General features: G+C 33.3%; 1 protein-coding gene and 4 non-coding genes across 10 annotated transcripts in view; 3 read left to right on the plus strand and 2 right to left on the minus strand.

Annotated features, from left to right (window-relative positions):
• Positions 1-26,901, plus strand: part of Nadk1b (NAD kinase 1b) — a 36,178-nt gene that overhangs the window by 4,410 nt on the left and 4,867 nt on the right. For 2 of the 6 annotated variants that reach the window (XR_004979019.2, XM_070109162.1), the window contains exon 1: positions 15,637-16,569. The exons of 2 other annotated variants lie outside the window; for them this stretch is intronic. Coding sequence is in view for 1 of the 4 variants with exons in the window: in XM_070109162.1 (XP_069965263.1) it covers positions 15,971-16,569 (599 nt within the window). In the remaining 3 variants the exon portion in view is untranslated. Of the gene's footprint in view, positions 1-1,827; positions 2,604-15,636; positions 16,570-20,628; positions 20,831-26,901 lie in introns of those variants that run through there. 2 more of the 6 variants (XM_036374739.2, XM_014246769.3) reach the window with 2 other exon arrangements.
• TRNAD-GUC (transfer RNA aspartic acid (anticodon GUC)) lies at positions 17,986-18,057 on the minus strand. The gene has a single exon. It is a non-coding gene; the product is annotated as a tRNA-Asp (tRNA).
• TRNAD-GUC (transfer RNA aspartic acid (anticodon GUC)) lies at positions 25,794-25,865 on the minus strand. Its single transcript has one exon. It is a non-coding gene; the product is annotated as a tRNA-Asp (tRNA).
• Positions 26,244-26,316, plus strand: TRNAK-CUU (transfer RNA lysine (anticodon CUU)). The gene has a single exon. It is a non-coding gene; the product is annotated as a tRNA-Lys (tRNA).
• Positions 26,605-26,677, plus strand: TRNAK-CUU (transfer RNA lysine (anticodon CUU)). Its single transcript has one exon. It is a non-coding gene; the product is annotated as a tRNA-Lys (tRNA).

Below are 26,901 nucleotides of genomic sequence, written 5' to 3' on the forward strand. Positions count from 1 at the left end.
AATCCAGAATATGCCGTGAGCAGCTTATATCCACTTTTAAATTAAAAAAATGTGGAAAACGGTTGGCCTCAAGGGCCATCCCTGCAACTTCCCGCTAATTTCATACGCTAACGTTCAAATTTCGCTTTTTTCACTGCTTTTGAGCTCTTCGAAATTTTTCGTTTTCGATATCTCGCAAGTAAATCAACCGATTTTGACCCGGTTTGCGGCAAACGATGTGTTTTTTCAAGGTTTAGAACTGATTAGTTTTATTTTTATTTTTGAGATTTCTCTCTACTAGTCCGATTGGGTCCAAACTCACACGAAATTCAAGTGCAATGAAACCCTTTGGAATGCCGTTTAGTTTATTCAAATCGGTTGAGCCGTTTAAAAGTTATAAGAGGGTCACATACATCCACACACACACACACATACATCCACACATACATACAGGCATACGGACATCATCGTAGAAATGTTCGGGGAAGCTTCCTCGACCCTCAAAACGTCGAGATCTGTTGAGAACTCGATTTTTGCAAAATGGGGTGAAACCAATATCTTCCCGATTTTTAGAAAATTTTCAATTTTCTTAGCGGGAAGTTAAAAAAATAAATTTTTTGGCTCATAAATATAACGAATGTTTATGTGTATGTAAATTTGAAAGTTTATACCGCAAATTTGAAGTCGATCCGTTAAACAGTTTTGGAGATATGAGCGTATTTGTAAGAATTTTTTTAGCTTAGTGTAATCGGCTACCAAAACTTTAAACGCATTTTTCTCGAAATTTTTTAAATTAAATAACCAAATATGAAAGTACATTTAAGGCTGTAAATGCACATAATTTTTATTTATATATTAAACAAGTTTTTTCTAACAACACTAGTTTTTTCTAACTAGGAAACCTTTAAGGCTAAATCACGCGTAGTCTTCAACTTTTATGATTAAGCACTATTCGTTAGGTAAAGTTGATTCTCGTGGCACTGTTTATTTATAATATTACTTTCGCTTGATAACGGCACTTTTAACCGCAAGACAGTATCAATAATAAACAAGTGATTTAAAATTTATAATTACAATAGCAAAATTGTTGACTAACTTGTTTGTGAATTTACATATACATATGTATACATATTATAAGTACATGTGTATATGTATATCTTTATACATTAACGCTACATGGCCAAGGTATATTAAAAGTCAAAGCTGCTTATCAGTACATTTAAGTGCACGCAACTGTACATATTTAATTATATAAATATACCTGTATATATATACGAGTATGTATATATGCTGACAGAAAGTAAATAAATATATAGGCAATGACATGAAATTAAATGTGAATCAAGTCAATAAGCGCACACCGTTGTATTCTTTATTAAATGACAACAGCTTGTCAGTAGAAAACTTGTCATCGACGCAGCGCTGACAAACGTGATCGCGCGGCATTGCCTTTGTGAACGTTAATCGCGTAGAAATGCTTCCATACTTACATTTTTGAAATTGGAAAAAAATCTATAATTTTGCAATCAAAAATATTTACATAAGCGCATTTACTTGTAAGTATGTGGGTCCATATGTATAAATGCACGTCGTGTGTGAATGCTGATTTAAAAACAAAGCGCTACTGAACCGCTGGGGGCAGCAATAAAATTGCAAAAAATATGCATCTTGAATAAAAAAAAAAAATCCAAATAGCAAGCATCGCCACTAGTGTAATGAGTGTAATGCTAATGATCGTTGAAACAAAAGCGCTTAAGCTTTGCACTTTGTATTCCATAAGCCTCAGTCAGAGTCAGATGATCAGCGTCGAACGCGCGTTTGTGTGTTAATACAAAGCGTTCGTTAAGCTTATTAGCGCTTAAACCTTGTTAATCAGTTCAAATATTGATAATCGCAAGTGCACACAAACGATAACGCGATCAGCCGAAATCTCAAAGTTCGAAAAGAATTAAAGTTGAATTCTAAAATTAATTAACAATAAATTGTTTATACTTTAGTTTGCAATACCTCAAACAAAGCATCTAACTGCGTTTTTCTGCTTAGTAGTGAGTGATTTGCATCGTAGCTAGTGTTTGTGGCTGTCGTCGCCGCCGTCACGTGTGTGTGTGTGTGTTGTCGCAGGGCCATCACGCCTCACTTACGTTATGCGCTACAAGCTGTCGGATATGCTAACGCTCGTATTAAATCACTATAGCAAATTTGTGGCGTAATTTTTAACTAAAAACTACAACAAAAACAATACTAACAACAAGCATTGTCGCACCAACTGCATACATTTTGCTTATCATCTTGTTCTAAGTATGTGCTGAGTTCAACACTTGTTAAGTTGTATTGTTGAGATAAGTGTGAAGTGTGCTAAGAACTCTCGCGCCCTCACTGCGACTCAGTTAACCCAGCACACATTTAAAGGCCAGCACATAGTGAGCCACAGTCGCTGCTGTCACGATACGCCATCCATTTGACGCGAGCTTACTTTTATAAGCATCCATCAGCGATAAACCGCACGAGTTGCTTCAAACGGCAAAACCCCACCCTCGTCGTCGCTTTGTGTCAGCTGTTAATTTCATCAGCGCCTGTCCAATCGGCTGATTTGCTGTATACATATTTTTGCATGCTTGGCGATCGTAAGTGCAACTGTATTATAATTTTTTGCTTCAAAACAATTTTTATATTCTTTCCACTAGTAATAATCGCAGATTTCTAGTTACATATATATTAAGTGTTATTCCCGCAAGATAATTACGTTAATTATACTTGTAGTTACAAAAATGTTTGCGCTTATCTAAGAGTTGGGAAAAAATGCACAATAGAAAGCTTTAAAGTCGTATATACTAAGTTAGATATGGTCAAAACAGGCACATCAGCTCTGGAATGCTTCGAAAGCGTAACAAATAGAAAATTGCGTTTATGCTTGAAAGGCTCTTGTCAAAATATTGTTTCTTCCAGCACAAAGCGGTTGTTGTAGCATGAAATCATGAAATCATTCTGAAAATATTACGACTATAATATTTCTAAAGTTGAATTTGGTGCTTGAATCTTTTATACACATGACGGTCGAAATTTTGAACTCTGGAGCTCTGAAAAAGCTCAGTACATATCTCATAGTGGCAGTAGAAGCTCAACACAGGACTTCTGGACTCATATGTGACCAAGTACTGTCATAATACTTGTACTTAAGTGATTACAACAGCAGTTGTGCATAGTTGGAAAATTCTCTCACTTTGAATATGCTCTATATGGCATTACTCCCTCGATCGCGATTCTTGCGGTACAGAACTTATTTCGAAGCTTAGAGCTTTTTTTCTTTGAAAAGTCAATAATTACGCTGAAAGCTTGAAAAAGCTCTGTAGGCATTTCAAAGTGGCAATGGACGTTACCCACAGACCTTCGGGAAGACCTTCAGACTATTAACCTAAAGTTCAACACCATAAAAATCAGTTTAGCATTTCGATTCCAAAACTCTTATCACAAAGTTTAGCATTCTTTCAATGAAAGTCAAAGTGAAAGTCGGTGTTAAAGTCATTAACTACGACAAAATATCTAAACGCTATATGGAAACATGAGATGATATCTGTAGTATTGAGCTTGGCAAAGCTGACTTTTCGAACAATTTAAATCAGGTATTCATAGTGTATTCACCGCATTTTATGGCCAACACGTTAATGAAATAACAGAAAAACAAATGCTGTAAAACACACTTATTACGAAAGCTCTACTTGAGCATTGCATAAGTGCCGTGCCGCGCCATTAGCATTATTATTGACTTAATTAGTGGCATGTGCCAGTTAGCCGCCGGTCTGCTGGTTCGCGCCAGGCGCGTTGCTACTCTATTTGCGCTGCCGGCTGCTGTTTTTCATCTCCGGCGCATGCGTGCCCGGCCTCTGTGAGTTCTTACGTTGGAAAAATGCATATTTATAAGGCTTGAATGGCTCGAAAGCGCTGGTCACGTTAAATGATTAGCAAAGGCGTTGCTTTGTTTGTTTTGTAGTTTATTAAGTTTATGCAAATTTGCCAACTTTATGAGTGTTTACCTAATGTCTTACTATTTACAACTCGATATATTGTGTTTATATGTAACGTACGTGGTACTCTCGTATGTGTTAAATGAGAGATTAATGTGTGAGAATGGAACGGCTTAATTAAAATGGAATTTTTTAAGTTTTCCTAGACTCATGTGTTTTTTTATTTTGAAAAAGATCTGATCTGATCTAAGATCTACTTAAAAACCAGAAAAGATGTTAACTTCAGTTGCAGCGAAGCTATAATGCCCTTCACAATTTAACAAGTTTCCATATAAGAGCTTGGGAATAATGGTGCGATATCAACGGTTCCGACAAATGAGTAGTTTCTTGTAGAGAAAAGGACGTGTACAAAATTTCGATTGAATATCTCAAAAACGCCGGAATTAGTACGCGTATATACAGACAGACAGACAGACCGATGGACAAGGCTACACTTCTATGAAATGTTCAGTCGGATTGCCACTGATGTTGACCGCCAAAGTTGGCTTCTATGAGTGTTAAGCTATCTCCGTAGAAGTCGTTTATGAGGAACAGCTTCTTGGGCGCACTCGCTGACAAATGCTGTCGAGTTCCGAAGCTTCAAATGAACCGATTCGATTGTCCAAAACCTTACCTCCGCAAAATTAAGGGCTTACTTGATTTGCTACGCCGCGTGCAATATAAACACACAAAGTCTCGCAACAGCCAGCTATTAGTGGCCCACATACGTTTGTGGTCATAAGTGAGCAAAAAAAACTTAAAACCTATAAATGTATTGACATCGTAGTCCGTCGCTATTAACTGCCCACTCGCGCACTACACGTGAGTAACAAAGCTTTCAAACTTATTGACATTTATAGCCATTATAAGCTAAATGACACGAACGGAGCGCCAACAATGCCGCACCTCACGCTGCACTTAGCGAAGCTTAAATGTCGCATAACGAAACTGTGCCAGAGCCCAAACGCGTTCGCACTCGCCATCGCGGCATTATAAGCGCTGCAACCTGTAACTGGAACCGAAACGATTAGCCTGTGCATAGCTAGCTGCAGATAGCTATGACTAAAACGAAGCGTTCGTCAGCTGTGTAGCCATAGCGGTAGCGGCAATCAAAGCGCTCACCAGCTGACACAAAACTTTTGTTTTCAACACATTTCTTATTTAGTCGGCATTCGGACACTCAGCAAAACGGACGCACTCGACAAAGCGAGCGTGTTTCTCACATACATATATGGTATATATTAACAGCAGAGTTTGCTATGGCAGTCGGTGGGTATCACTCGTTCCCCACTCATCGCATACAAATCGCGACTCAATAAATAGTCGCCATAATCGATCGTAGCGGTGAAACGGTCAGCAAGTGTTTGGCTTTTGTTTTTTTTTCGTTGGCTTTGGCCAGTCAATTGTGTTCGTTACGTGCGCGCTACGCTGCAGCGCATCAGTCGCACAGGCTCCACACCCCACCGCGCGCTGCCTTAACGCCATTACGTGAACGTTCGTTGATTTCTTTTTTGCACTGGCGTCGTCGTCGTTGTTGTCTCTACCGTCATCGTTGCGCTCAGTTCAGCTGCTGCTCAACACATTTGCGCCTTTTATGTGCTTTTCGTGCAGTTTAGCGGCACACTTGTCGTCGGTCGCGCTGTTGGTCGGTTGCGTCGCATTGCTAAACAATCGCGCGTACACTCGTTGCTTTAGTCCAAGTCGAGAGAGACTCTCAACTAAATTGTTGCGTTTGCTGTTACTTTGTAACGATTTTTTTTTTATAATTTCAATTCAGTTTCGAATCGGTGGCATATTCCTTGTTCTTGTTACCTCGTGTATATTTTACCCGAATTCAGCTCTAAAAGTGCTCGTCTAAAGTGCGACGTCCATAAAGTGTCCAAGCAAAGTGGTCAAAAAATGTTGTTATCAAGTAAAAAGTGCTTTAAAATTGGTTTGTTTGATAAAGAAAAGAAAACCAAAAATCAGAAAATTAATACAACAACATAGAATGCGTTGTGTCGTTTTCGCTGTGGTACTGTTAACCTGCGCTTTCTGCAAAGTCATTTGTCCGCAAATTAACTCAGCTGATTGTGGCGTTGTTTATTTCGCTCCTCAGCTGTTTATGTTTGATTTACCAGCATTAAATGCGAAATTCATTAAATTTACAAGTTTATGGCGGGCCGTACATGTGTTTTATTTTTTATTTTAAAGCTTTAATAACTTGTGCGCTTTTTGTTGGTTTTATTTATTTTGTCACTGTTTTCGCATCTCTCTCTTTTGTTTGTTTTGCGTTGAACGTGCAACTTTTTTGTTGTGACTTTTCATTTTTGTTTATTTACAATCTCTGTGGGTTCAGTGTTGCAACAAAACAACAGCTGCATTTGTTTTTTCGCTTTTTTGCCGCACGCTTGAATTTTATTTTTTTTTTTTTTTGAAAACCTTGTGACATATTCAGGTTAAGTTACGTTTTAATATTTACACAAAAAATTATGCATTTCCATAACATACACTGTAAGGTGCAAATGAAGCTAAGTATAGACCCTTTTAAAATAACTCATTATACCCTCAACAGGGTTTATCAAGTTTATCACGAAGTTTGTACCAACCAAAAGCAAACGTCGTAGATACGCGAACTAGTCGCCCAGTTTTTGAGATATCGATCTTTTTATGTCCTTTTATGCTATAAAAAATAAAATTGTGAAGCGTATCATAACTTCGGTGCAGCCGAATCTACCGTTTTTTCTTGTGAGTTTTCTGACGTTTGTCAAATTAAATTGTTTCTCAATGTTTTTTTTTAATTAAAAAAAAGATATTAAAGATTACTTTTTGGACATAAGAAAAATATTTTTTTTTATTTACTAAAAAATAATACTAAAAATAATAATTTTATTTATTAAAAAACAATAATAGTTTAACAACACGTTCAATTTTTTTCGCAAAAAAATTATTAAAATCAAAGAAATTTTTTGATATTTTTTGATATTTATTTCAAATTGCAAATATTTTTTCTTCAAATGTATTAAAAAAATATAAGTGAATATAATAGTTTTGAAAAACACAGTTATTTTTATAATAATTTATTATGTTTTTATAATACTTTCTAATATTATTTTTTGAATAAAACATTCATTAAGTTTTTTGTTCAAATATAAAAATTAAAATAATATTTACAAACTGGATTCATTTTCTTTTAATGTCTTTCAATATAATTTTTGTTAAGAAAACATTTTAAAAGTATAAAATATTTGCGCTACAATTTTTCCGTGTTCGTTTTATTTTTATAATATTTATATTAAATCAAATTTTATTTTAAATTTCGAAATATTTCATTTCGAAGCTATTGAAAATATACAAAGAGAAAAAAGAGTATTTAAAATCATAAGTACTGCAGGGTTGTTATTGTTGTAGCGGCTGAATTCTGCCGAGTTAATCGTCCTTGACCGTTTAAAAATCCGGGTCCGTTCCGGTTATGTAGACCCGACTGTAATGGGAACGGTTTACTTAAGGGTTTTAAGATTTGCTTGTTCCAATATCAATTTTATCTTCACACCCAGCAATGCGCCTAAATGTATGCAATGCTTTGTATACAATTTTTTCCGTTACGGAATTCTTTTAAGATAGTTTTTTACGCCGCCGATTCACTTCATTACTTAAGAATCTCGAAATAAAGCTCAACATAATCGCTTGCAACACTTTCTCTATAGCCAACCTTAAAAGTGGGCGAATTAGTATGGCTTGTCAACTAAAGCGATTGACACATTCTAATAACGACTAAGCAACTTTCGTTTAACTAAGCTCGTTAAAGTGTCATTAACAAATAGTTAATAGTGCAACCTTTTGCAAGCCATCGCTGGTACAGTTTAAGCTGCTTTGGCGCTCAGAGTCTCGCTCACACACAAATGTTTGTTTTTAAACTGTTTAGTTTTTCTTATGCTGGCTGTCAAATGTTATGTTGGTCAGTATGCATGCCAACTGACTGCATATTTACCTGTCGTTTCATTTCCATATCGTTCCGTTGTACCGAAAATAATCGACCAGTTCACGCTGTTGGCGCTAATTTGGTTTAGAGTGCTGTAGCTAATTGTTTATGCTGAATTTTACTACTGTGTTGTTGGTGCTGAAATACCATGTTTTTCGAACAAAGTTACAATTGCTAACGTCAGTGATCGAATCGAGTATTTTACGTGTTAACCTACTCCCGTTTGGTTGGACTTGTCGCTTGGCTGACTTTGCATGTTTCGGCGTTATTATTTCTCTTTTCATTTTTTTTCTACTTTTTGGAACTAAACAACCATTAATTGGCCACTTACCTCTAGTCGGTAATAATTTTTTGATATATCATATATTTGTACTGAAAGTTTTTTTTCTCATTGTTATAATTTCATATATTTGCTTCGGCCATTCACTAATTTCGCTCATTTTTTCCTTACTTTAATCTCACCGACCATAAGGTAGTTGTATCGATTTTCCTTACCACATGCAACTCTAACGCTTTGCAAGTGAAATACTTTTGTATTCAACATCTCATTGATAGTCTCTTGCCAGGCTTGTCTTTCCCTAGATTAAATACTTAATTATTCATAAAGACTCGCTCGCCAAACGAATGCCTCGATTACATAATGCATTAGTTTGAATCATAGTTAAATGACGGCTATTTTATTTGGCCTTTGTTGACTTGTCAACAAAGTTTGGTTAATTAACTATGTGTAATAATAATAACAGGCTAGTGTCCTTGTGTGGCATTCACATGCCGCAGATGAATATCACATATTTTGCTTTATAGCCTTCCTTAAATGTGTCGTTTGCTGTTTAGATGCTATTTAGATATGCAAAACTATTGTTTTAGCATTATTTTACGCTAAACTCTAGTAAAACTTCTGAAATAATTTAAACCATAACATTATTTACTTAGGTCATTGTTTTCGGAGTTTAAAAAGTCTTAAATAGTTGTGAAATTATAAAAATTCAATAATATATATGTTACAATTTAAAATATGCGTTATCGATTTCACCGGCTTTAACCTTCACATAAGGGAGAGTGCAACAAAGTCTAGATTTTATTGTGTATTATTTCTTACGTTTACTTTTCCTGTGTCTGACTGGTTCATTTGAAAATCGTAGTTATATTGATTATACTATAGGTATCAATCAATTCATAAAACGCTCCAAAGAGCCAACCGACATAATCGCTGCGAGTGGCAGAACACCCTAAACTCTTCATAAAAGTTTTTTCAAGGGTCATCACATAGATATTTTCTAGAGAGTGTTCTGTATTATATTTTGTTAGCGACAATGGTCTCACTAAGATTATCTGCGAGTAAATACAGACATACATTGCCACTAGACATAAAATTAAACTCCAACAATAAAGTTTAGGTTGAATTCGAATTAAAGTTAGTGAACTACTGAAAACATTATTTCTCAAATATTCTATGACAACTTCTAGAATCTGCAGATGTATGTTAATATTCGTGTTTGCCGTTAGATGACCTTGTCAGTATTGCTCAAAATGTTAATGAGATTAGCATGCTAGCAAAAAATACATTCAAATATATGTTTTTCTATTTATGTTAGTTTTTTAAACCTCAAAACAACAAGTCACAAATTGGATGTTAAGTGAGCGGAACTATTAGATTTCTCATTTATTTAGAGTGTGCTTCCTAAATAGCATTTACTGCTGCTACTTGTGAATGCAATCGGGTTACTCAATGGGGTTCGGTGTTTGATTTTATGTTTGTCACACCTACGAAAGTGTCTGTGCAAATATTTAAATTTTTTATTACTCTTTTAAGTTTTATTTTTTCGTTTTGGTGAACTTGTTTTTGGAGGTCAACGGAGTTCATATTTGTGGTGTTGTGTACCTTTTTTTATATATTCTGCATTGTGTATCTTATAAATTTCCGATCAAAGCACTGGCGTAGACGTTGAATTTATGAAATTAGTGGAAAATATATTGTTCTCTCAATTTGAGATGACAATGCAGATTTGTGAGTTAAAAAACTTCCAAGTTTCTAAAAAAATTGTTCATTCATATTACTTTTCTCAGTTCATCTTTCAAAAAAACTTTGCTCAAAATATACTGTTAACCCCTATGTTGTGGGACACCTCTGTACAGTCTGTGCAAAGTTCGTTAACAAATCAATCTTACGGTACCTGACACTGTGGTCAATGTAGTGTGAGATTTGTTTTTTTTTTTGTTAGATCTGAGCGTAGTGTTTACCTAAGCTGATTCAGTCTTTGTTTACTATTTCTGTTATATCCGGAAGAGCTGTGGTGATGTTCAAATGATGTATGCTTATATATTACTGTTTTATAGAATTTTTGAAATTTTCTCCCTTTTTCCAAGTCGTATTTATTTAGACTTTTTGGTTGCCAATTTCTCATTTTTATTTTTATATTTTTTATTATTTTCGCATCGTAATAAAATTAATGTTTGTAAAAAGCTTGTATCTGGTGCACCAAATTTTGAAGGTGATTGAACTGAGTTATTTTGTGACTTTTATTAGAGATGCAAATAATAAGTCGTTGTTGAAAAAATCGAAAAAAAATTTATATTTTATCTACTAGTGTGGTGAGGGTTAAAATCAGTTTAGAAAGGCAAATTGATTTGTATCGATAAATATACCAGATACTGTGCATCGTTACAGCAGTATATTAATTTTTCTTTTGAAATTTTTTTTATTTTTATCAATATTTACTTTATTAAAAGCAAAATTAATTATTATTTGATTTATCGAAAGAGAAGTCTATTGATATTGATATTAATCGACTAATAGAAAGAGTTATCTTTAGAATTTGCTACTACTGTGATTTTATTTGATCTAAGGAACGAGCAGTTTAATGAATAAACTGCGATAGCGATATTAATCGATAAATCGAAAAATAGTCTGTTGATGAAATTGCTATAGCGATTTTAATCGAACGAAAACCTTATTCTATTCTCCGATTTTGATTTTATGATCGATTAATCGAACAAGAGCTCTATCGGATCAACTGCGATATCGATATTAATAAATTAATCGAATGAGCAGTCTTTTGAATAAACTGCGATATCAATATTAATCAATTAATTGAACGATACTTATACTAAATAGTTAAACTGCGACATCAATACTAATCGAACGAATAGTCTAGTATTCACTCCAAATTTTGATTCTACGATCAATTAATTGAACGAGAGGTCTATCAGATATGCTACGGTCGAACAAGAAGTTTATTGAATAAACTGAGATATCGTTATTTATCGATTTATCGAGTAAACTACAATATCGATATGTATCGATTAATCGAACGAGTAATATATTGAGTAAATTACGATATCGACATTAAGCGATTAATACTGATTTTAATTGATTCATCAAACGCGAAGTCAATTGTATAAACTGTGATATCGATTAATCGATAATAGAACTCACTGCCTAATTCGTTTATCCAACTGCGTAGCTGAACTTAATCTGTCACAAATCGAAAAAAAAATCCATTTCCTTGGTCAGTGAAACTATATTTAAACAATTAATTAGAGCATAAAAACTCAGCCGGTTGCACAAATATGACATGGTGGCTTAAGAGTCAACGAGCTAGCGGAGAAGTCAATGCCAAAACAATTTCAAAACAAGACAAAGCGAACATGAACTTTATGATTTTTGAATTGTATATACATATGTACATATATATGTCCGCATGTAAACTTGTGGTAGTGTTAGCGGCATTTGTGAGTCTTTATGGCTGTTCAGATGGGTAGAGGCTAGTGGTAAGAGTTATTTGCTTGATTTAATGCATAGTACATACATACGTATATGTATATATGTACTCGTATATAATTTGATATGCTTGCATGTTTTCACTTAAATTGATGTCATTACCAAAAATGCGCAGTTCTATGTGAATTGATTTATACTTGACATAGATTTTTGATCAAATGGACGTTGCAATTACACTGTACATGTATGTATGTGTGTCTATGGGTACAGAAAAATTAGCTAAGCTAAGTTTCTAAGTACTTGAGTGGCCGTCATTAGATACCTATCAGATAAAACTTAAATTATATACAAATTAACCATGTACCAGTTCGAACCAGTTACAGTTATTAGATGGATAATATGGTAATATTTAAGAAAAACCACTACTTTTCCGCTCAAAACGGCTAAACTACAACAAACACTTACCTCTTGAATGCAAATCAACTACACATTTCCTATAATTTTTGATCTAAAATGCCTTGAGCTCTCAATTAGTTAGCGGAACTATTATAAAAACTATAATTTCATGCGTCACACATATTTTATATGTATTTGTTATGATACATATCAACACAATTTGCAATGCTTTTTTATTTCAACAAATTCGTTTCTAGTCCATAATATAATGCAATCACTTAATAAACCCCACTAAAAAAAATTTTAAAATGTCAATAACTCGTACAATGACACGATGTTAGACAACGAAATATTCCATTAAATTCGAATATCTTTATGTATATGCGAACTTGTATGCGCGTGCTCGTAAAAAAACCCCGAAAATTCAGTAGTCAAATATGCATAAAGCATTAAAGCATAAACTTAGTAGCTTGTCTATACTACCTATTAGTTCGATGCAGAGTCAATATATGTACATTATATCTGCAAAACCGGTTAATTTTTGCGGCACCTAACGCTAATTAAGTACACTGAATAAATTTTAATGAGTGGTTTAGGTTTGATTTTTGGTCATACAATCATACACATACTTGCTTATGCTAAAACTCAAAGGAAGAGCACCGTACGACTACGAAGATCCAATGATGGCTCAAAATCCATTAAATAAGATTCAAAATATATCCAAATCATCTTTTTGAGAAGCATTTATTCAGAGAAATCAAAAGACAAATCGAAAAGGGCTGTAAAAATCTATCTAAAGGGCTAAAATAATCTGCCATATTGATCGATTAAACGGAAATAAAGTCTATATTAAATTTAGTCCATTAATTGAAAAAGAAGTCGATAATGACCTTAGTCGATTAATCGAAAGAAAAGTTTATAAACTTTAATTCGTTATTAATTATAATCGATTAATCGAAAGAAAGATCTATAGAATTCTTTGCTATATTAAGTTTAGTTTATTAATTGAAAGAGAAGTCAGTATAAATCACTGCTTAATAAATTTTAATTGAAAAGAAAGTCTACAAAATTATCTATGCTATTGATTTCAGTCCATTAAACGAAAGAGAAGTCTATAGAATTCACTACGACATTGGTTTCAATCGATTGTTTAAAAGAAAAGTCTACTTGTATATAATACGCTTTTATATTGATTATAGTCGATCAATAAACGATAAGTTGACCCAATAAACTGCGATGCCGATATGAATCTATTTATCGAACGATACGTCTTTTGAATAAATTGTAATAGCCATATAAATTAATTAATCGAACGAGAATTATTTTGAATATACGGCGTTATCGATTATATTCCATTGCTCGAGAGAAAAGTGAATATAAACCACTGCTTTATTAATTTTAATCGATTAATCGAAAGAAAAGTTTATATAATTCATTGCTTTGCTGATTTCACTGCATTAAATAAAAAAATATAGAATTTTCATTGTTCTTTGCGATATAAATTGTAATCGAAAGCGAAGTTTGTGTAATTCCCAAAGTCTTGCGTACCACAAGAAAAATATTTGAATAGACGCCGATGACACGATCCTTTTAACTTGGTTTTAACGATTTCGTAGCCCACAAAAAAAAATTCAAATGTTTACTTTTACCCCGAAATATTGCTTCTTTTGCATATTTGTGGTAATTTTTGCTTCAAATTATTATTCGGTTATTTTGCTTGAAATATTCGTGTCTTTCTTCCATTAACACTATTTATTGCCACTCGCGCATATTTGAGTGCATATTGACTTAGATACTACCATAATACAATGAAATGCTGATCGATATCTTAATTGGCATACCTACAAAGATATATACAATATGTTATATATATATGTGGAAATATTTGTTGTGGCGACTTGGTGTAACCGCAATTACCGCTTTGCGGCTTTTTCGTGCACGTGCCATCACTCTGTATTTAATGAGATGTAAGCATGAAATGTTTGTATTTTTTAGCTCATAAAGGTTTTCCCCCGCAAATTTTGTGATGAATCTTACTTAACAGTTTTAAGGTGCGGTATTGCCATTTTTTTAACTTTTTTTAGGTTTTTACTTTTTGAATTTTTTTTTGTTTTTGTTTTTTTATTTTCTTTTTCTTTTTTTATATTTACTTTTTTTTATTATTGTTTTTTTTTTTTGGTGTTTAAGCAGATCAAGGTTATGTTATTACAAACATTCGTATTCGCTTTCATTCATCTCATTCATGTTGTAAACATACATTAAATCGCCACACATTATCTCTTCCTTTGTTTTCTTGTTTATTAAAATGTGTAAACTCTACCCGGACCAAGTCAAGCTTTTACGCTTGATGTGATTATTTAACAATTTCTTAAGTTTTTTGCAGTTTTGACAATTTTGTAATATAAATACATATACATATATATAACTGTTATTATATATATTGCATATGCTTATATATAATATATTGCACTTGCTGCTCTCAGCTCTGCTCAATGTGCTATTTCTGAGCAGTTTTTTCCACACCGCTACACATTGCATATACTCACACAAACACACTCACATACATGGTTTTTCACTTTCAATTCTTGGCTTCCTCGTTGCAACTAGTGGCAGCTGTTGGCATCTGTGTCACGATTGTGTTGTCTCAGTTCATTCATGTTGCTGCTACTGTTGTCGTTGTGTTCATTGTTGTTGCGCTTGTTACAATTGTCGTTTTATTGTCGCCTGGAATGTGGCACGAGTATGCACACAGTGGTAGCATGCAACATAATGTGTATTTTAAGTTTCTTTTCATTTTCATTTATTTATTTTTTTTTTTATGTTTCATAATACGTGTTTTTCTTTTTGATGCTTTTACTTTCATTTTTTGCTTAGTATTGCTTCTGTGGCTGCATAAATCGCCTTTTGCGGTTATATGCACGACTTTGTTTTTTTGCCCATGCATTTATTTTGATTTTTATTATATTTTTGGAATTTTTTGTTTTATTATTATTATACTTTTTTTAGTTTTATTTTTAATTTTATATAATTTTTTTTTTATTTGTTAAAATATTTTTTATATACAATATATATATCTTTTTATTATTCCCTGATTTTTTGAGTTATCGGTCTCAAATTTTACACATGGCCTTTCCTCCCTAAGAAGACACTCATTCGTTTTTTGTTTTATTTACATTGCAAGCTTGAGTACAGCAACTCTAATTTGCCTACTTGCTATACCTTTTAGACCCAATTTACCATGAAAAATCAAACAAACACTTTCCGCCACTTAAATAATTAAATATTAAATAAATGCCTTCTACTTTACTATATATAGAGTGAAGTGCAAAGCAAGTGACTTTTGCACTCATAAATCATTTGTTGCTGTCAATTGCTTAGGCTAAATAAGAACCACCTGACAGAAATCACATGCGCGACAAATGACAAGTAAACACCGCTGGACGAGCACTTTCTGATTCCACATACATACATATATAACATGTATATATATAGTTCCTAAAAATATGTACATACGAGTACATATATATACTATATGTATATATGTATAATAAAATTTTAATTAAGCTCGTTTTCTATATGCATATTGATCCAAGAAAGCTTACAACAATAAGTGCATTGAATGAGAAAATAACTGCTATTTAATAAAATTGCATTTAATTGGGACAATAAAGTGTCAGCACAACAAAAAATTGTCTAACAGTGCAAAATTTATATAAAGATATACATACATACATATTTATATTTATAAATTTAATAAACAATTTTGCAAAATACAATAACAAAAACATATGTGCGCCTAAGTGCAAAAAAGTTTATGTGCAAGCCGTAACAACAATTACAGAAACTAAAAAAAATAATAAACAAATCATACAAATAAATTAACAACAATTGCCGATCCGTTATCAAATCACAATGACTTGCCTCTCGGACATTGATCTGGCCACTTTGCACAAAAGTCGCCTCGAGGAACGTCTCAATTACAAGTTGGCCTGGGGTGGCGCTACCACGAATCGCCTATCGGCCTATCAACAGCATCATCATCATCATACTATACAACAACAACAACATGCGTGCATGAACACTTTTCAAGCAGCGCCAAAAGCCACAGCGCGATCACGAAATGCTGCGCAGAAGCAGAAACAACAGCAAAAGTCAACAAAAACAACACAGCAGCAAAGAGGTGATCAACAACAACAGCAGACACAACAAACGCTTGACAGTGGTTTAAGCGCGCTGACACGCTCTAGCCCGGAGCGTAATACGCGTAACAGCAGTAAAAGTGTCACAGATGATTTGTTGAATGGCAATTGTGTTGAACTCACCGACAAATTGCAGCATTTGAATTTGCATTTCGATGACGATTTGTTGGACAACGGCCACCCTAAAGTGCAACACAAGAGCCGCAAGTCGTGCGCAGGCGATGGACGCTTGTCGTCGCGCTTGCTGGACGATGATCGTAATTGTAATTACTTTACGGCAACAACACGTCGTCGGCGTTCGGGTACATGGCCGTAAGTGTGATTTTTTTATATAGTATAATAATAATTTTTTTTTAAAGAAATTATGGCAATACTTTTTATGAAATATTTTTAAACTGCTCTAAATAAAAATTTCAGCTTAATATTATATGTAAAAATATAATACAAGGAATTCCCAAAACATTTAAATAAAATTTTATATTAATAAAAGGTGGCAACCCTTTTTATGAATATTATTTACGCAGCTATTTTGACAATTTTCTAATCATCGAATACTTCAATTATTTGTCAATAGTAGTACTATTTAAATTGTAGACATTGTGGCAACTCTGTTCGAGAAATATTTACAACTTTTAGTTACTTTAAATAATAATTTCAGCATTATATTAAAAAATATATCACCAAGAATTTTTTCAATTTTTTCTCTAGTTTTAAATTTTATTAATATCTTACTACAAGATGGCAACTCTTTTTTTCTTTATTTTCGATACAGATGTTTTATCAATTTTCTAATAATCGACCATTATCACCACCACCATACAAAATAATCAATATTTTCGAATTTCATAATTGCACGCAATAATTTACAACAAAAAATAATAGTATTGATAACATATTTTGTGATAACGATATTTTCTGCGGCCTAGTTGATTGAGTAGACATAAAAATTCGTATTTCCATTTCACATAGGTAACTAAAGCAATTTGCACATTTTTAAGGACTGTGAAAATTTTGAGGAATAGGTAAGGAGGCGTTATAAAAGTTATTGTTTATTATTATTGCCGCCCTTCGATGTAAAATTTTCAAAAAATCACAGAGTTTATTAATTTTTTGAGGTTAATTTTTGAAATTTTTTTGAAATTTATTCTGTAAGTATGTATATGCTGAATTACGGATATTATAAAAATAATTTCCAAAACTTTCATATCATCTAAGGTACTCAAACAGTTAAGCTAATAATATTTTGATGTGTTCCTTGGCGAACTAGGTGAGCAAATATGTGTGGGGTGTTGTTGAGTCATGCACATATGTATATGATATATGTATATCGATACACAAACTCATTTTGGTAAACACTACGTGCAGAGATAAGTTTATTTTTAATATTTTTATAATTGTCAACGTTGGCCATATTTATCAAAGTACTTATGAAATTGTCGTCATTACTCTTCTGATATCTCACTGTTTTCAATTGAATGTAATATTACAAAAATATTAAAAACAACATTTCAACGTACAAACATTTTGCCACAACTTTTTGTTCAAGGTTCCAAACTATATATTACGTGAATGTAATTAATAGATAACAAATACGCTTAAATTCTTTTAAAACTATTTGTTCATATATTTTTAAAAATATATATATATATATTAAAATCCGTCAATAATTAAAAAAAATATTAATTAAAAATAAACGCATTGTTAAAAAAAACTTATATTTATTTTGTACTCCCCGACGGGGAATTGAACCCCGGTCTCCCGCGTGACAGGCGGGGATACTGACCACTATACTATCGAGGATGTTAAAATACGTTAACAAAATTGCGCATACGAGTACAGACAGAGCGAAAACATTTTGTTGTATTTCTAATAATCAGTTTTCTACCTCTCTCTAGCTCTCTATTTTTTAACGCTCGCTCTCTCTGCAATTACACACTTATCTTTTAGCTCACAACAACAGCTGTTTTTTATATACTCTATTAACACGGTCATTCGCTTGATTTTTCAATTGACGCTCTCTGGCATGATCGTTTATTTGTATTTGTGCCAGCTTATTTTGTTTTTCTTCTGCCCCGGCGCCCTGACTTTTGCATAATTTATTCTTAACCTCCAGCACTAACTGTTTCATTTAAATTAGTCTTTTTAGTGTCGTTTGTTCTTGTCCTCACTGGGCAGCGCTCAAAAATGTTGTTCAAAATTTATATATGCATATGTATATTTTTTTTCTAAAAACACACTTAAGTGGCAAAAAATCTATAACGAAAAGATTCAAGATATTAAAAGCTTGAAGCTGAAGAGTAAAAAAGTACAAAATTAATATATAAAATAATAATAATAAAAAAAACGTGTACCAGTCAGCGCCAAGCGCCTTTCGCGTTAACTCTGTGCTATTAATTCTATTTTTGATTCATGAAAAAAATTGTTTACGTCCGCAATTTTTTCTTTTATTTTAAATTGTTTGGAAAAAAGACAATTCAGTTAAAGGATGCAGCGGCGAGCTATTTAAAGTAGTTCAAGAATTCAAGAAGAGACACTGTACAATATTAGCTTATTTCTCGGACTGAGTGAGATACCAGATACTTATTAATCATTAATACAATTTGTTTAATTTTTGAAGTTTGTAGATATTCGTTTCGTTATTTTTCATTACTTATATATATTTCATTACTTTTTTTCTCTCGTTTTTTTCGAATAAGTCATCAACAAACTAAGCCTCGAATAACAACAAATGCTACTCATCATTTAAGTGACACTCGTTTAATGCTTTTGTATGTCACCATTGCAAAAACAAATATAGTTAAAGAAATGCTTGACGTTAGAGAAACTTTAAAAACATAATAACAAAAACTGCTGTGACAAGTTAAACCCGGATCTTCTTTCTTGTTTTTCTTTCACAATACATTCTATTTTAAAAGTAATAACTGGAGTTGCTATGAATATACGTCAAAAGTTTTTAAATTTAATGATCGAGTTACACACAATTCAAGTGCTTGGGAAACAAATCCAAAATTGCCCATATACACGTATAAAGAAACGTTTTTAGGCTCGAAAAATATTAATATATTATAAACAGGGTTAGATCGCCGAAAAAACATTGCTTGGTTGGAAGAAATTTAGATACGTAGAGCCAGAGCTGTTCGGGGAAATTTGTTGCTCTCCGAAGGGTATATTAAGTTTATCACGAAGTTTGTAACGTCGCAGACTCTAAATAATATCTATAAAAAAGAGCAGCGTGACGAGCTGAGTTGATTTAGCCAAGTCCCTCTGCCTGTCTATCTGTCTGTATATACGCAAACTAGTCCCTCAGTTTTGAGATATCGCTCTGAAATTTAACGCAACTCCTTTTCTCCCCAAGAAGCTGCTCATTTGTCAGAATCGCCGATATCGCACCACTATAGCATATAGTTGCCATACAAACTGCACGATCGGTATCAAGTGCTTGTATGGAAAACTTTTTCATTTGACGAGATATCTCTACGAAAATTGACATGATTTATTTTCGAAGGCAAGACTAAGAAATTTTCCAGATCTGACCACTTTAGCATATAGCTGCCAACAAACTGACCAATCAAAAACAAGTTCTTGTATGTAAACTTCTTTATTTATGAAGCGCATTACTGCTTCGGTGCAACCAAAGTTAGCATTTTTTCTTGTTTTTTTTTCTGTCTCCTCTGCTCTGAAAAAAATTCCCGTTTTAGTGAGTAGGTGGTATGCTAATTACTTAATTCTAAAGAAATTGAAATTAATCAAACCAAATGGCTAGCAGCATGACAGGACAAATGAAAATGATCAAGTAGATTAAATACATTAGACAGCATGATTTGACGCAAAATGAGAATTTCACAAAAATTTTCGAGAATTTATCGTTTAGAAATATTTGGAAAAGCAAATCAACAGTATATTATATATACATATACTTAAGTATATAATTATTCCCAATTGCTAGTGCACAAAAGTATAAATAACATTTAAATATCTAAAAAGTCCAACCTATTCGAAGTCAAAGCTTAATGAATCACACGCACACACACGCATTTTGCAGTAGAAAAAGCGCATATGCACACATGTATTTGTTAATTAAGCGCGGCTTGTAATGCATACATGCATATGTATGTATGTATATAATTTTAGTGTTAATTATTGCTCTTGAGCACCTTTAACACAACACCGCAGCGAGCATTTAGAACAGTACTTACTAGGTACTTAAAATATTTTAATATATTTCTAATATATACAGGTACACATACATGTTTACATGTGCATGTGCGATATTATGAATGCTTGTGACAGTGCGTTTTCTCCTTTTCTCTGTGTGTGTTGATATTGAAACTTGAAACTTCTAGTAATCAACAATTAAATATTTTAGTTAGTGCTGTGATATGATCGTGACGGGAAGTGTTGCGAAATAAGAACGTGGTGCTTAGACCAATTTAATATTTAAAAAAAAAAGCCGCTATAGATTATAGTGTATACTCGTATAGTGAAAGTGACCTCGCAAGTTGTTACGCTCAAGGATTTTCTCATGCTCAGTGTACAGTTCATCAACAATACAGGATAAGTGCAAGTGAAATGTGTAAGTGTAGCTTGAGAAATAATATTTATTTAAAGTGATTTTTGTAGGCGTGAATTTACTGCTAATTCATTAGATGGGCTAACAATTAAAGAATGTTTTTTTTTAAGAAAAAATTGTTTTAATCTTTGCCAAAATCTCCGTCTAGAATAATGCATTTATTGTAACGTTTCTCCAACATTTCGATAACTTCTGCTTGGAGGCCTTTCAAATATTCGTTTGTTTCCATCTTGACTACCTCATTTGAGTGAATTATTTTGTTCGCAAATCGCCTTCGAACTTGGGAAAGAGAAACCATTTGCCAAATCTGGCGAATACTGTGAACAGCGGACTAGTTCATAGAGACATATTCCTTCAATTTATCAGTCGTATCATAAATTGAGTAAGCCAGCGCGTTACTTACGTGGCAGCGCAATTTTTTCTTCACCAAATTAGAAGGCTTGGCTGTGATTCGTAATCATATGACCTTCGCCTTTCACTGCAATTTCATAAAATTTTACTAACCCACTAGATTTGATTTGTAAAAACGTTGGAAACTGTATAAAGTATATATACAAACGATGACTGTGATGAGCTGAGTCGGTTTATCCATATCCGTCTTACCTACATACAAGTGAACAAGTTCACTCAGTTTTTGAGATATCGATCTGAAAGTTTGCATATATCTTTTTCATCTGAAGAAGCTGCTCATTTGTCGGAATCGCCAATATCGGATCATTATAGGATAAAGCTGCTCGATCGAAAACAAGTGCTTGTATGGGAAACTTTTTCATTTGATGAGATATCTTTAAGTTATACAAGCCTATAATTTATGAACATATTGCTCAGATCGGACCACTATTCCCTACAAGAACAGTGACAGTCATATGACAGTCACAGCTGAAAAAATTTTGTCAGCGCGCAGAACAAAGTTTCTAATATTTTCTTAAGAGCCTTGTGCAAAAACTGATGTAAACAAAGGTTTGTGTGTGAGTTTGCATCTCTCTTTAACACATGTGTATTCGGAATTGATTCAATATATATCTATACTGCTCACTCTCATGCTTTTTTCTGAGTCATTGCTGACCATAAATCCATCATAGCTGAAAATTGTCAGTTATGACTGTAAATCTATCACAAGTGAAAAATTCTTTTGCACAATAGATAATATAATTTTTATTTCTTTAATAAATTCAAAACTTGTAATTAAAATTAGTTATAATAATATACATATAAATACATATATAAAAATGGAGTGCAACGAAAATATAATTAAAAAATAAATTATGAAAAGAAATTTTCACTTAATTCCATGCTTGTGCCTCTTAAAAGCTCTATTGTACGTGTTTCTTCAGTTCATGAATAATTCGAAAAATTTAAAAATGCCTAAATAAAAATGAAAATTAACTAAAAAATATAATTTTATTTGAAACTTAATAACTTACGTATATTATATTTGAAAACTCCTTCGTTATTTACTTATTTTGTTAACACCATAAGTGTTATTGCACAGGAGCACGCAACACTTTTGGCTTATCGCACAGAATAACAGCTACTTAGGTATTTCACAACTTCTCGAAACTTCTATGGAAATGTATACTGTCTCTTTTCAACGTATACAGAATTTGCTTTGGAAAAATCGTAAACATTGACAGTCATTTTACTGTTCATATGACTGTCAGTACTGACATAGTATGTGAGTGTATTGGTGAACCCATCAGCAGTTTCTTATAGGGATAGCTTATAGCTGCCATCCAAACTGACCGATCAAATCAGCATAAAGAGCTGTTTATATATTTTTATGTTATAAAAAATGCAGCTGTGAAGGGTATTACAGCGTCGGTGCAGCCGAAGTTAACATTTTTTCTTGTTTTAATTTAAAAAAAATCATGAGCAGCTAAGTTCAACGGAGCAGTCATAACAAATTACTAAACATGATATAAAAAAAAAAAATTTATATTGCCGGCAAATGTTCCATATTTCTCGAAGCTGAAGATGTTAAACATGCTCAAGAGCTAACCAAAATATTTACATACATACATCAGCCGAATGAGATAACCGCAAATAAGAACGACCAGCGTGTTTGTATAACAAACGATTGAGTAATTGTTTAAGGCCATATTTAATATGCGATTAAATATGTTGTTATGCCAAATAAATGAGTATGCACTTAAACTTAAGCGTTGTTATGGAGCGTTTTGTACATGCCAACGGCGTTTTGTCTTAATTATAAACGAATACAAATAAATACGAGTAGCAATTAGAAGCTGGTTACACGAGGCTGGGATGTTGGTAGCTGAATTGAATGCGGCTGCTGGAGCGCAGCTGGCACAAGTCGCCGCAAGGCACGAAACACTACCGAGTCACAGCGGCAATTCAGCTAAACTTAAGTACCAATTTTGTAGTGGCACATGGGTGTATTGCAACGGTTCCGCGTTGTTTTAACAGCGGGTGGTGATGACACAGACAAGCGCAAGTGATGTTAATGTAATTAGTGGAAACTTTTGCCATAAGCCAGTAAAGGCAGACAAGCATAAGTAATAGCGCTATAAAGTCATGCTGCGCAGGGTGGCAGATAATTATGACAGCGCAGTGCTGATGCGGTTAAAACTCATAACGGCAAGATTGATGAGGTCCAACACGGCGTATGCGCGCTGTCATACAGTCAAAGTGCGATTACATGTGTGGCGGCGTATAGCGGTATTCGTATCCGTTTCGTTGACCGTGACGTCGGCCGCAGCTTTTTAACTTAAGATGTCAAGTACAGCGACTTTAGACACGCTTGTGCTCAAAATTCTTGACAATTTAATACGAAAAAGTAACAACAAAGCTGTTTGTATAAAAACACATTCTCGTTGAATATGCGATTTATACTGCAGGCTGTCACGTGTGCGCGAATAAATCACTCGTGTGAATCTCAAATCACTTACAAGTCGCTTTTTTCTGCATTAGTCACGTCCAATTCCGACAAAATTTGAAGGCTGCCAAGCAATTATAATATGTACACATATATGTACATACGTATATGTATGCATATTAAAAAAATATATTGTTGAAAAATTCAATCGAAAATATATGCACTGATTTTGCTTTGTTACAGCTTTGTAATGATTTTCTCCAAATATGTCGCTTAATTAAGCATTATAAGGTTTATTTATAAATCTTAATTTCTTTAGAAACAAGAATTTTTAAACAATTACCGATGATTTACGCAGACGCATCGATAAAGCGGCAACTACCGCAGTAGAAAACCAAATTTTTGTGTGTGTGTATGCGTAATGCGGTTTTGAGTGCTGCGCAAATATGTGGGTGGAAGCTGAAATGTGAGTGTGTCGTGCTGCATGTGCTGAGCAGACAAACAGCCAGTGTGCATATGTTAACGAAAATTGCTGCTTTTGTTTTATACTCGTCATTAAATACGAATGTAATAAATTTGTGTTGGTTGCAGCTTCAAAAGTAATTAAGTCAACAGTGTATACGCTAACCTAAAAAAGAAATCAGCTCTTAACCCGTTTTTGACTTGTGAAACGCCACTAATTGTCTTAACTACTGTTTTCAACTCAATCAATTAAGCGCACTTATACAAGTAAAGTATTTTTCGCAATTTTTTATAAAATCATATGCAGTTTTAGCTTTTATAACAAAGTTTTGTAACTCTGAATATAAATTTGAAAATGCGTAAGTCAAAAAAAAACCTCTCAAACTGTAAATTTGTTAAATTATTAAATTGAGGTGTCTAGCACCCTAATTTGTACATATACATGTATTTGTGCACTAAATGTACCATAAGTATGTGATGATATTCATCTTGCATGCATAAATCACTCAGTTGCTTTACTAACGCCTGAGTCAGCTGCAAGCATAACTAACTTGCCAACAAAACCGAAAGTACGAAAGTGCAACGGTTAACGTACACACACACACACACACACCGCACTGCACAAGTGCACGCTGAAGCATGCCTTGCAGCTTTCTAGCACCAATCACCAGCGTTGCATAGCACTTTTCTGCTTCCTAAACTATGTGCATTGCACACCAGCCACATCTACGACTCTCCAGTACAGCATCTGAATTCATTTCTACTTTTTTTGTTGTTGCAGCATTTTAAACGCATATATATAAATATTTTGCTTTTATTGTCGTCAATTGAATGTAAATATTTGCGCACTGCATACAATTAATATTTTCCACACCTTTGGGTTCGTTGAGTAGCAAACGAATCGCGTCGCACCGCGCACACTTATGTATACCTAAGTACGTATATATAGTAAATATATTTGTATGTGTGCGTATGTTTGTGCTTGTTCAAAGTGCATGCGCTGCTGCCATGAAACAAGTTATTAATTTCATTGAAATTTTCATTAGTAATCGCACAAATATTTTTCATTACATATGTATCATCTGTTTTTTAAGTGTTTTTATTGTTTTAAGCAGCATTGTTTTGTTTACATGTTTATATTTTATATTTTATGACGTGTTCGATGCTGACGTTTTGTAATTTGTTTTCGTAGACCGGAAGAATTTATGCAAATGCTGCGAGAACGGGTATACTTGTACATTGGAATTTTTTGTGACCTTAACGCGACTATTTTACCATACTTTAAGCGGGGTGACTATGGTAAATTTTTGCATATTAAATATATAATAAAAGTCGGTCAACAGTTTGGAAAATCCAAAAAGACTGAAACAACAACTTCAGAATAAAAACCTACTGAAAAAAAACAAAAAAAAAAATAAATTTAGTGTTTTTTATTTAGGGTGGGCGTAAAAAATCTTTAAAATATTTTTTAAGATACCGTGAAATTTTTGGCTGACATGACAAAATAAATCTGATTAGGTTTAAGCGCTTAATATTAACAGGATGCACTATGATTTCCCATATAAATAACACAGGAATATTTTCAGATTTTGTTTGATAGAAGTAAAAAACTACAATTTCATTTAAAAATAATATAAAATTAAAAAATAAAAAAATTAGTGTACTCTACTCCCCGACGGGGAATTGAACCCCGGTCTCCCGCGTGACAGGCGGGGATACTGACCACTATACTATCGAGGATGTTACATTCAACGTTCTAAAATTTTTTAATCTGATTTTGAAAAATATGTATAACTGTACAAAATTATGATACAAATATATATATAAAAATTTTTTTTTTCAAAATTAAAATATTTGAGTCCTATATATAATGTAGAATTGCAGTTGTTATGGCAAATTGTACTAGCATGTAGGCGATACAATAATTACAAGAACAGGACAAGTAAAAAATTATGCTGATTTCCAAAATCCTTAAATATAAATATTTAGGTTAAAAATGTTATGCCTCTTTTTTAACGTATTTTTGTGTATATTTTGTTTCTAGAAATATTGAAAGTTATAGTAGTGTTCTAAGTAATAACTGCTAAAATGCTGCCACCCTAGTAAATGGACACAGTTGCCCGGCTAGCTCAGTCGGTAGAGCATGAGACTCTTAATCTCAGGGTCGTGGGTTCGAGCCCCACGTTGGGCGCAGTTAAACTTTTTGCCAGCAGCAGTGTAAATACAGTTGGTACAATTATTTACACTTGAAAAAATTCTTTGTTTAAATTAAATATCGAAAAAAATACTTAATCTAAGAACATACATACACATTTGAATTCCTTTAAATATCTATATAATAATATAATTTTTTGTTTCAATTAGTATTAATTATGTATGTTTTATGCAAATGTTTTATACGCCAATTTATAAAAATATTGACTTCTATTGTGAATACTTCAAGTTTAAAATTCCGTTATATTGTAGCCACGCCTCAATTGCCCGGCTAGCTCAGTCGGTAGAGCATGAGACTCTTAATCTCAGGGTCGTGGGTTCGAGCCCCACGTTGGGCGTCATCTCTTCTTTTGGATACTTTTCTATAAATGAAGTTAGGTTAGAGAAATGTTTGCCAAAGAATTTGAAGTAATGCTACAGAGTTTGCAGTTCTTGACCGTTTATAAAAGCAGGCAAGTTCAGTTTTCCTAGAGGGCTGAGGGCGGGGTGAATGAGCCAACTACTTACTTCCTTCTCCTTTACCATTTTTCAAGCGCTCATAACTAACACTTTCGCTTTTAAT

The sequence above is a fragment of the Bactrocera oleae genome, chromosome 4 (genome assembly GCF_042242935.1).
Source record: "Bactrocera oleae isolate idBacOlea1 chromosome 4, idBacOlea1, whole genome shotgun sequence".
In the NCBI taxonomy this organism is placed as follows: Eukaryota; Metazoa; Arthropoda; class Insecta; order Diptera; family Tephritidae; genus Bactrocera; species Bactrocera oleae.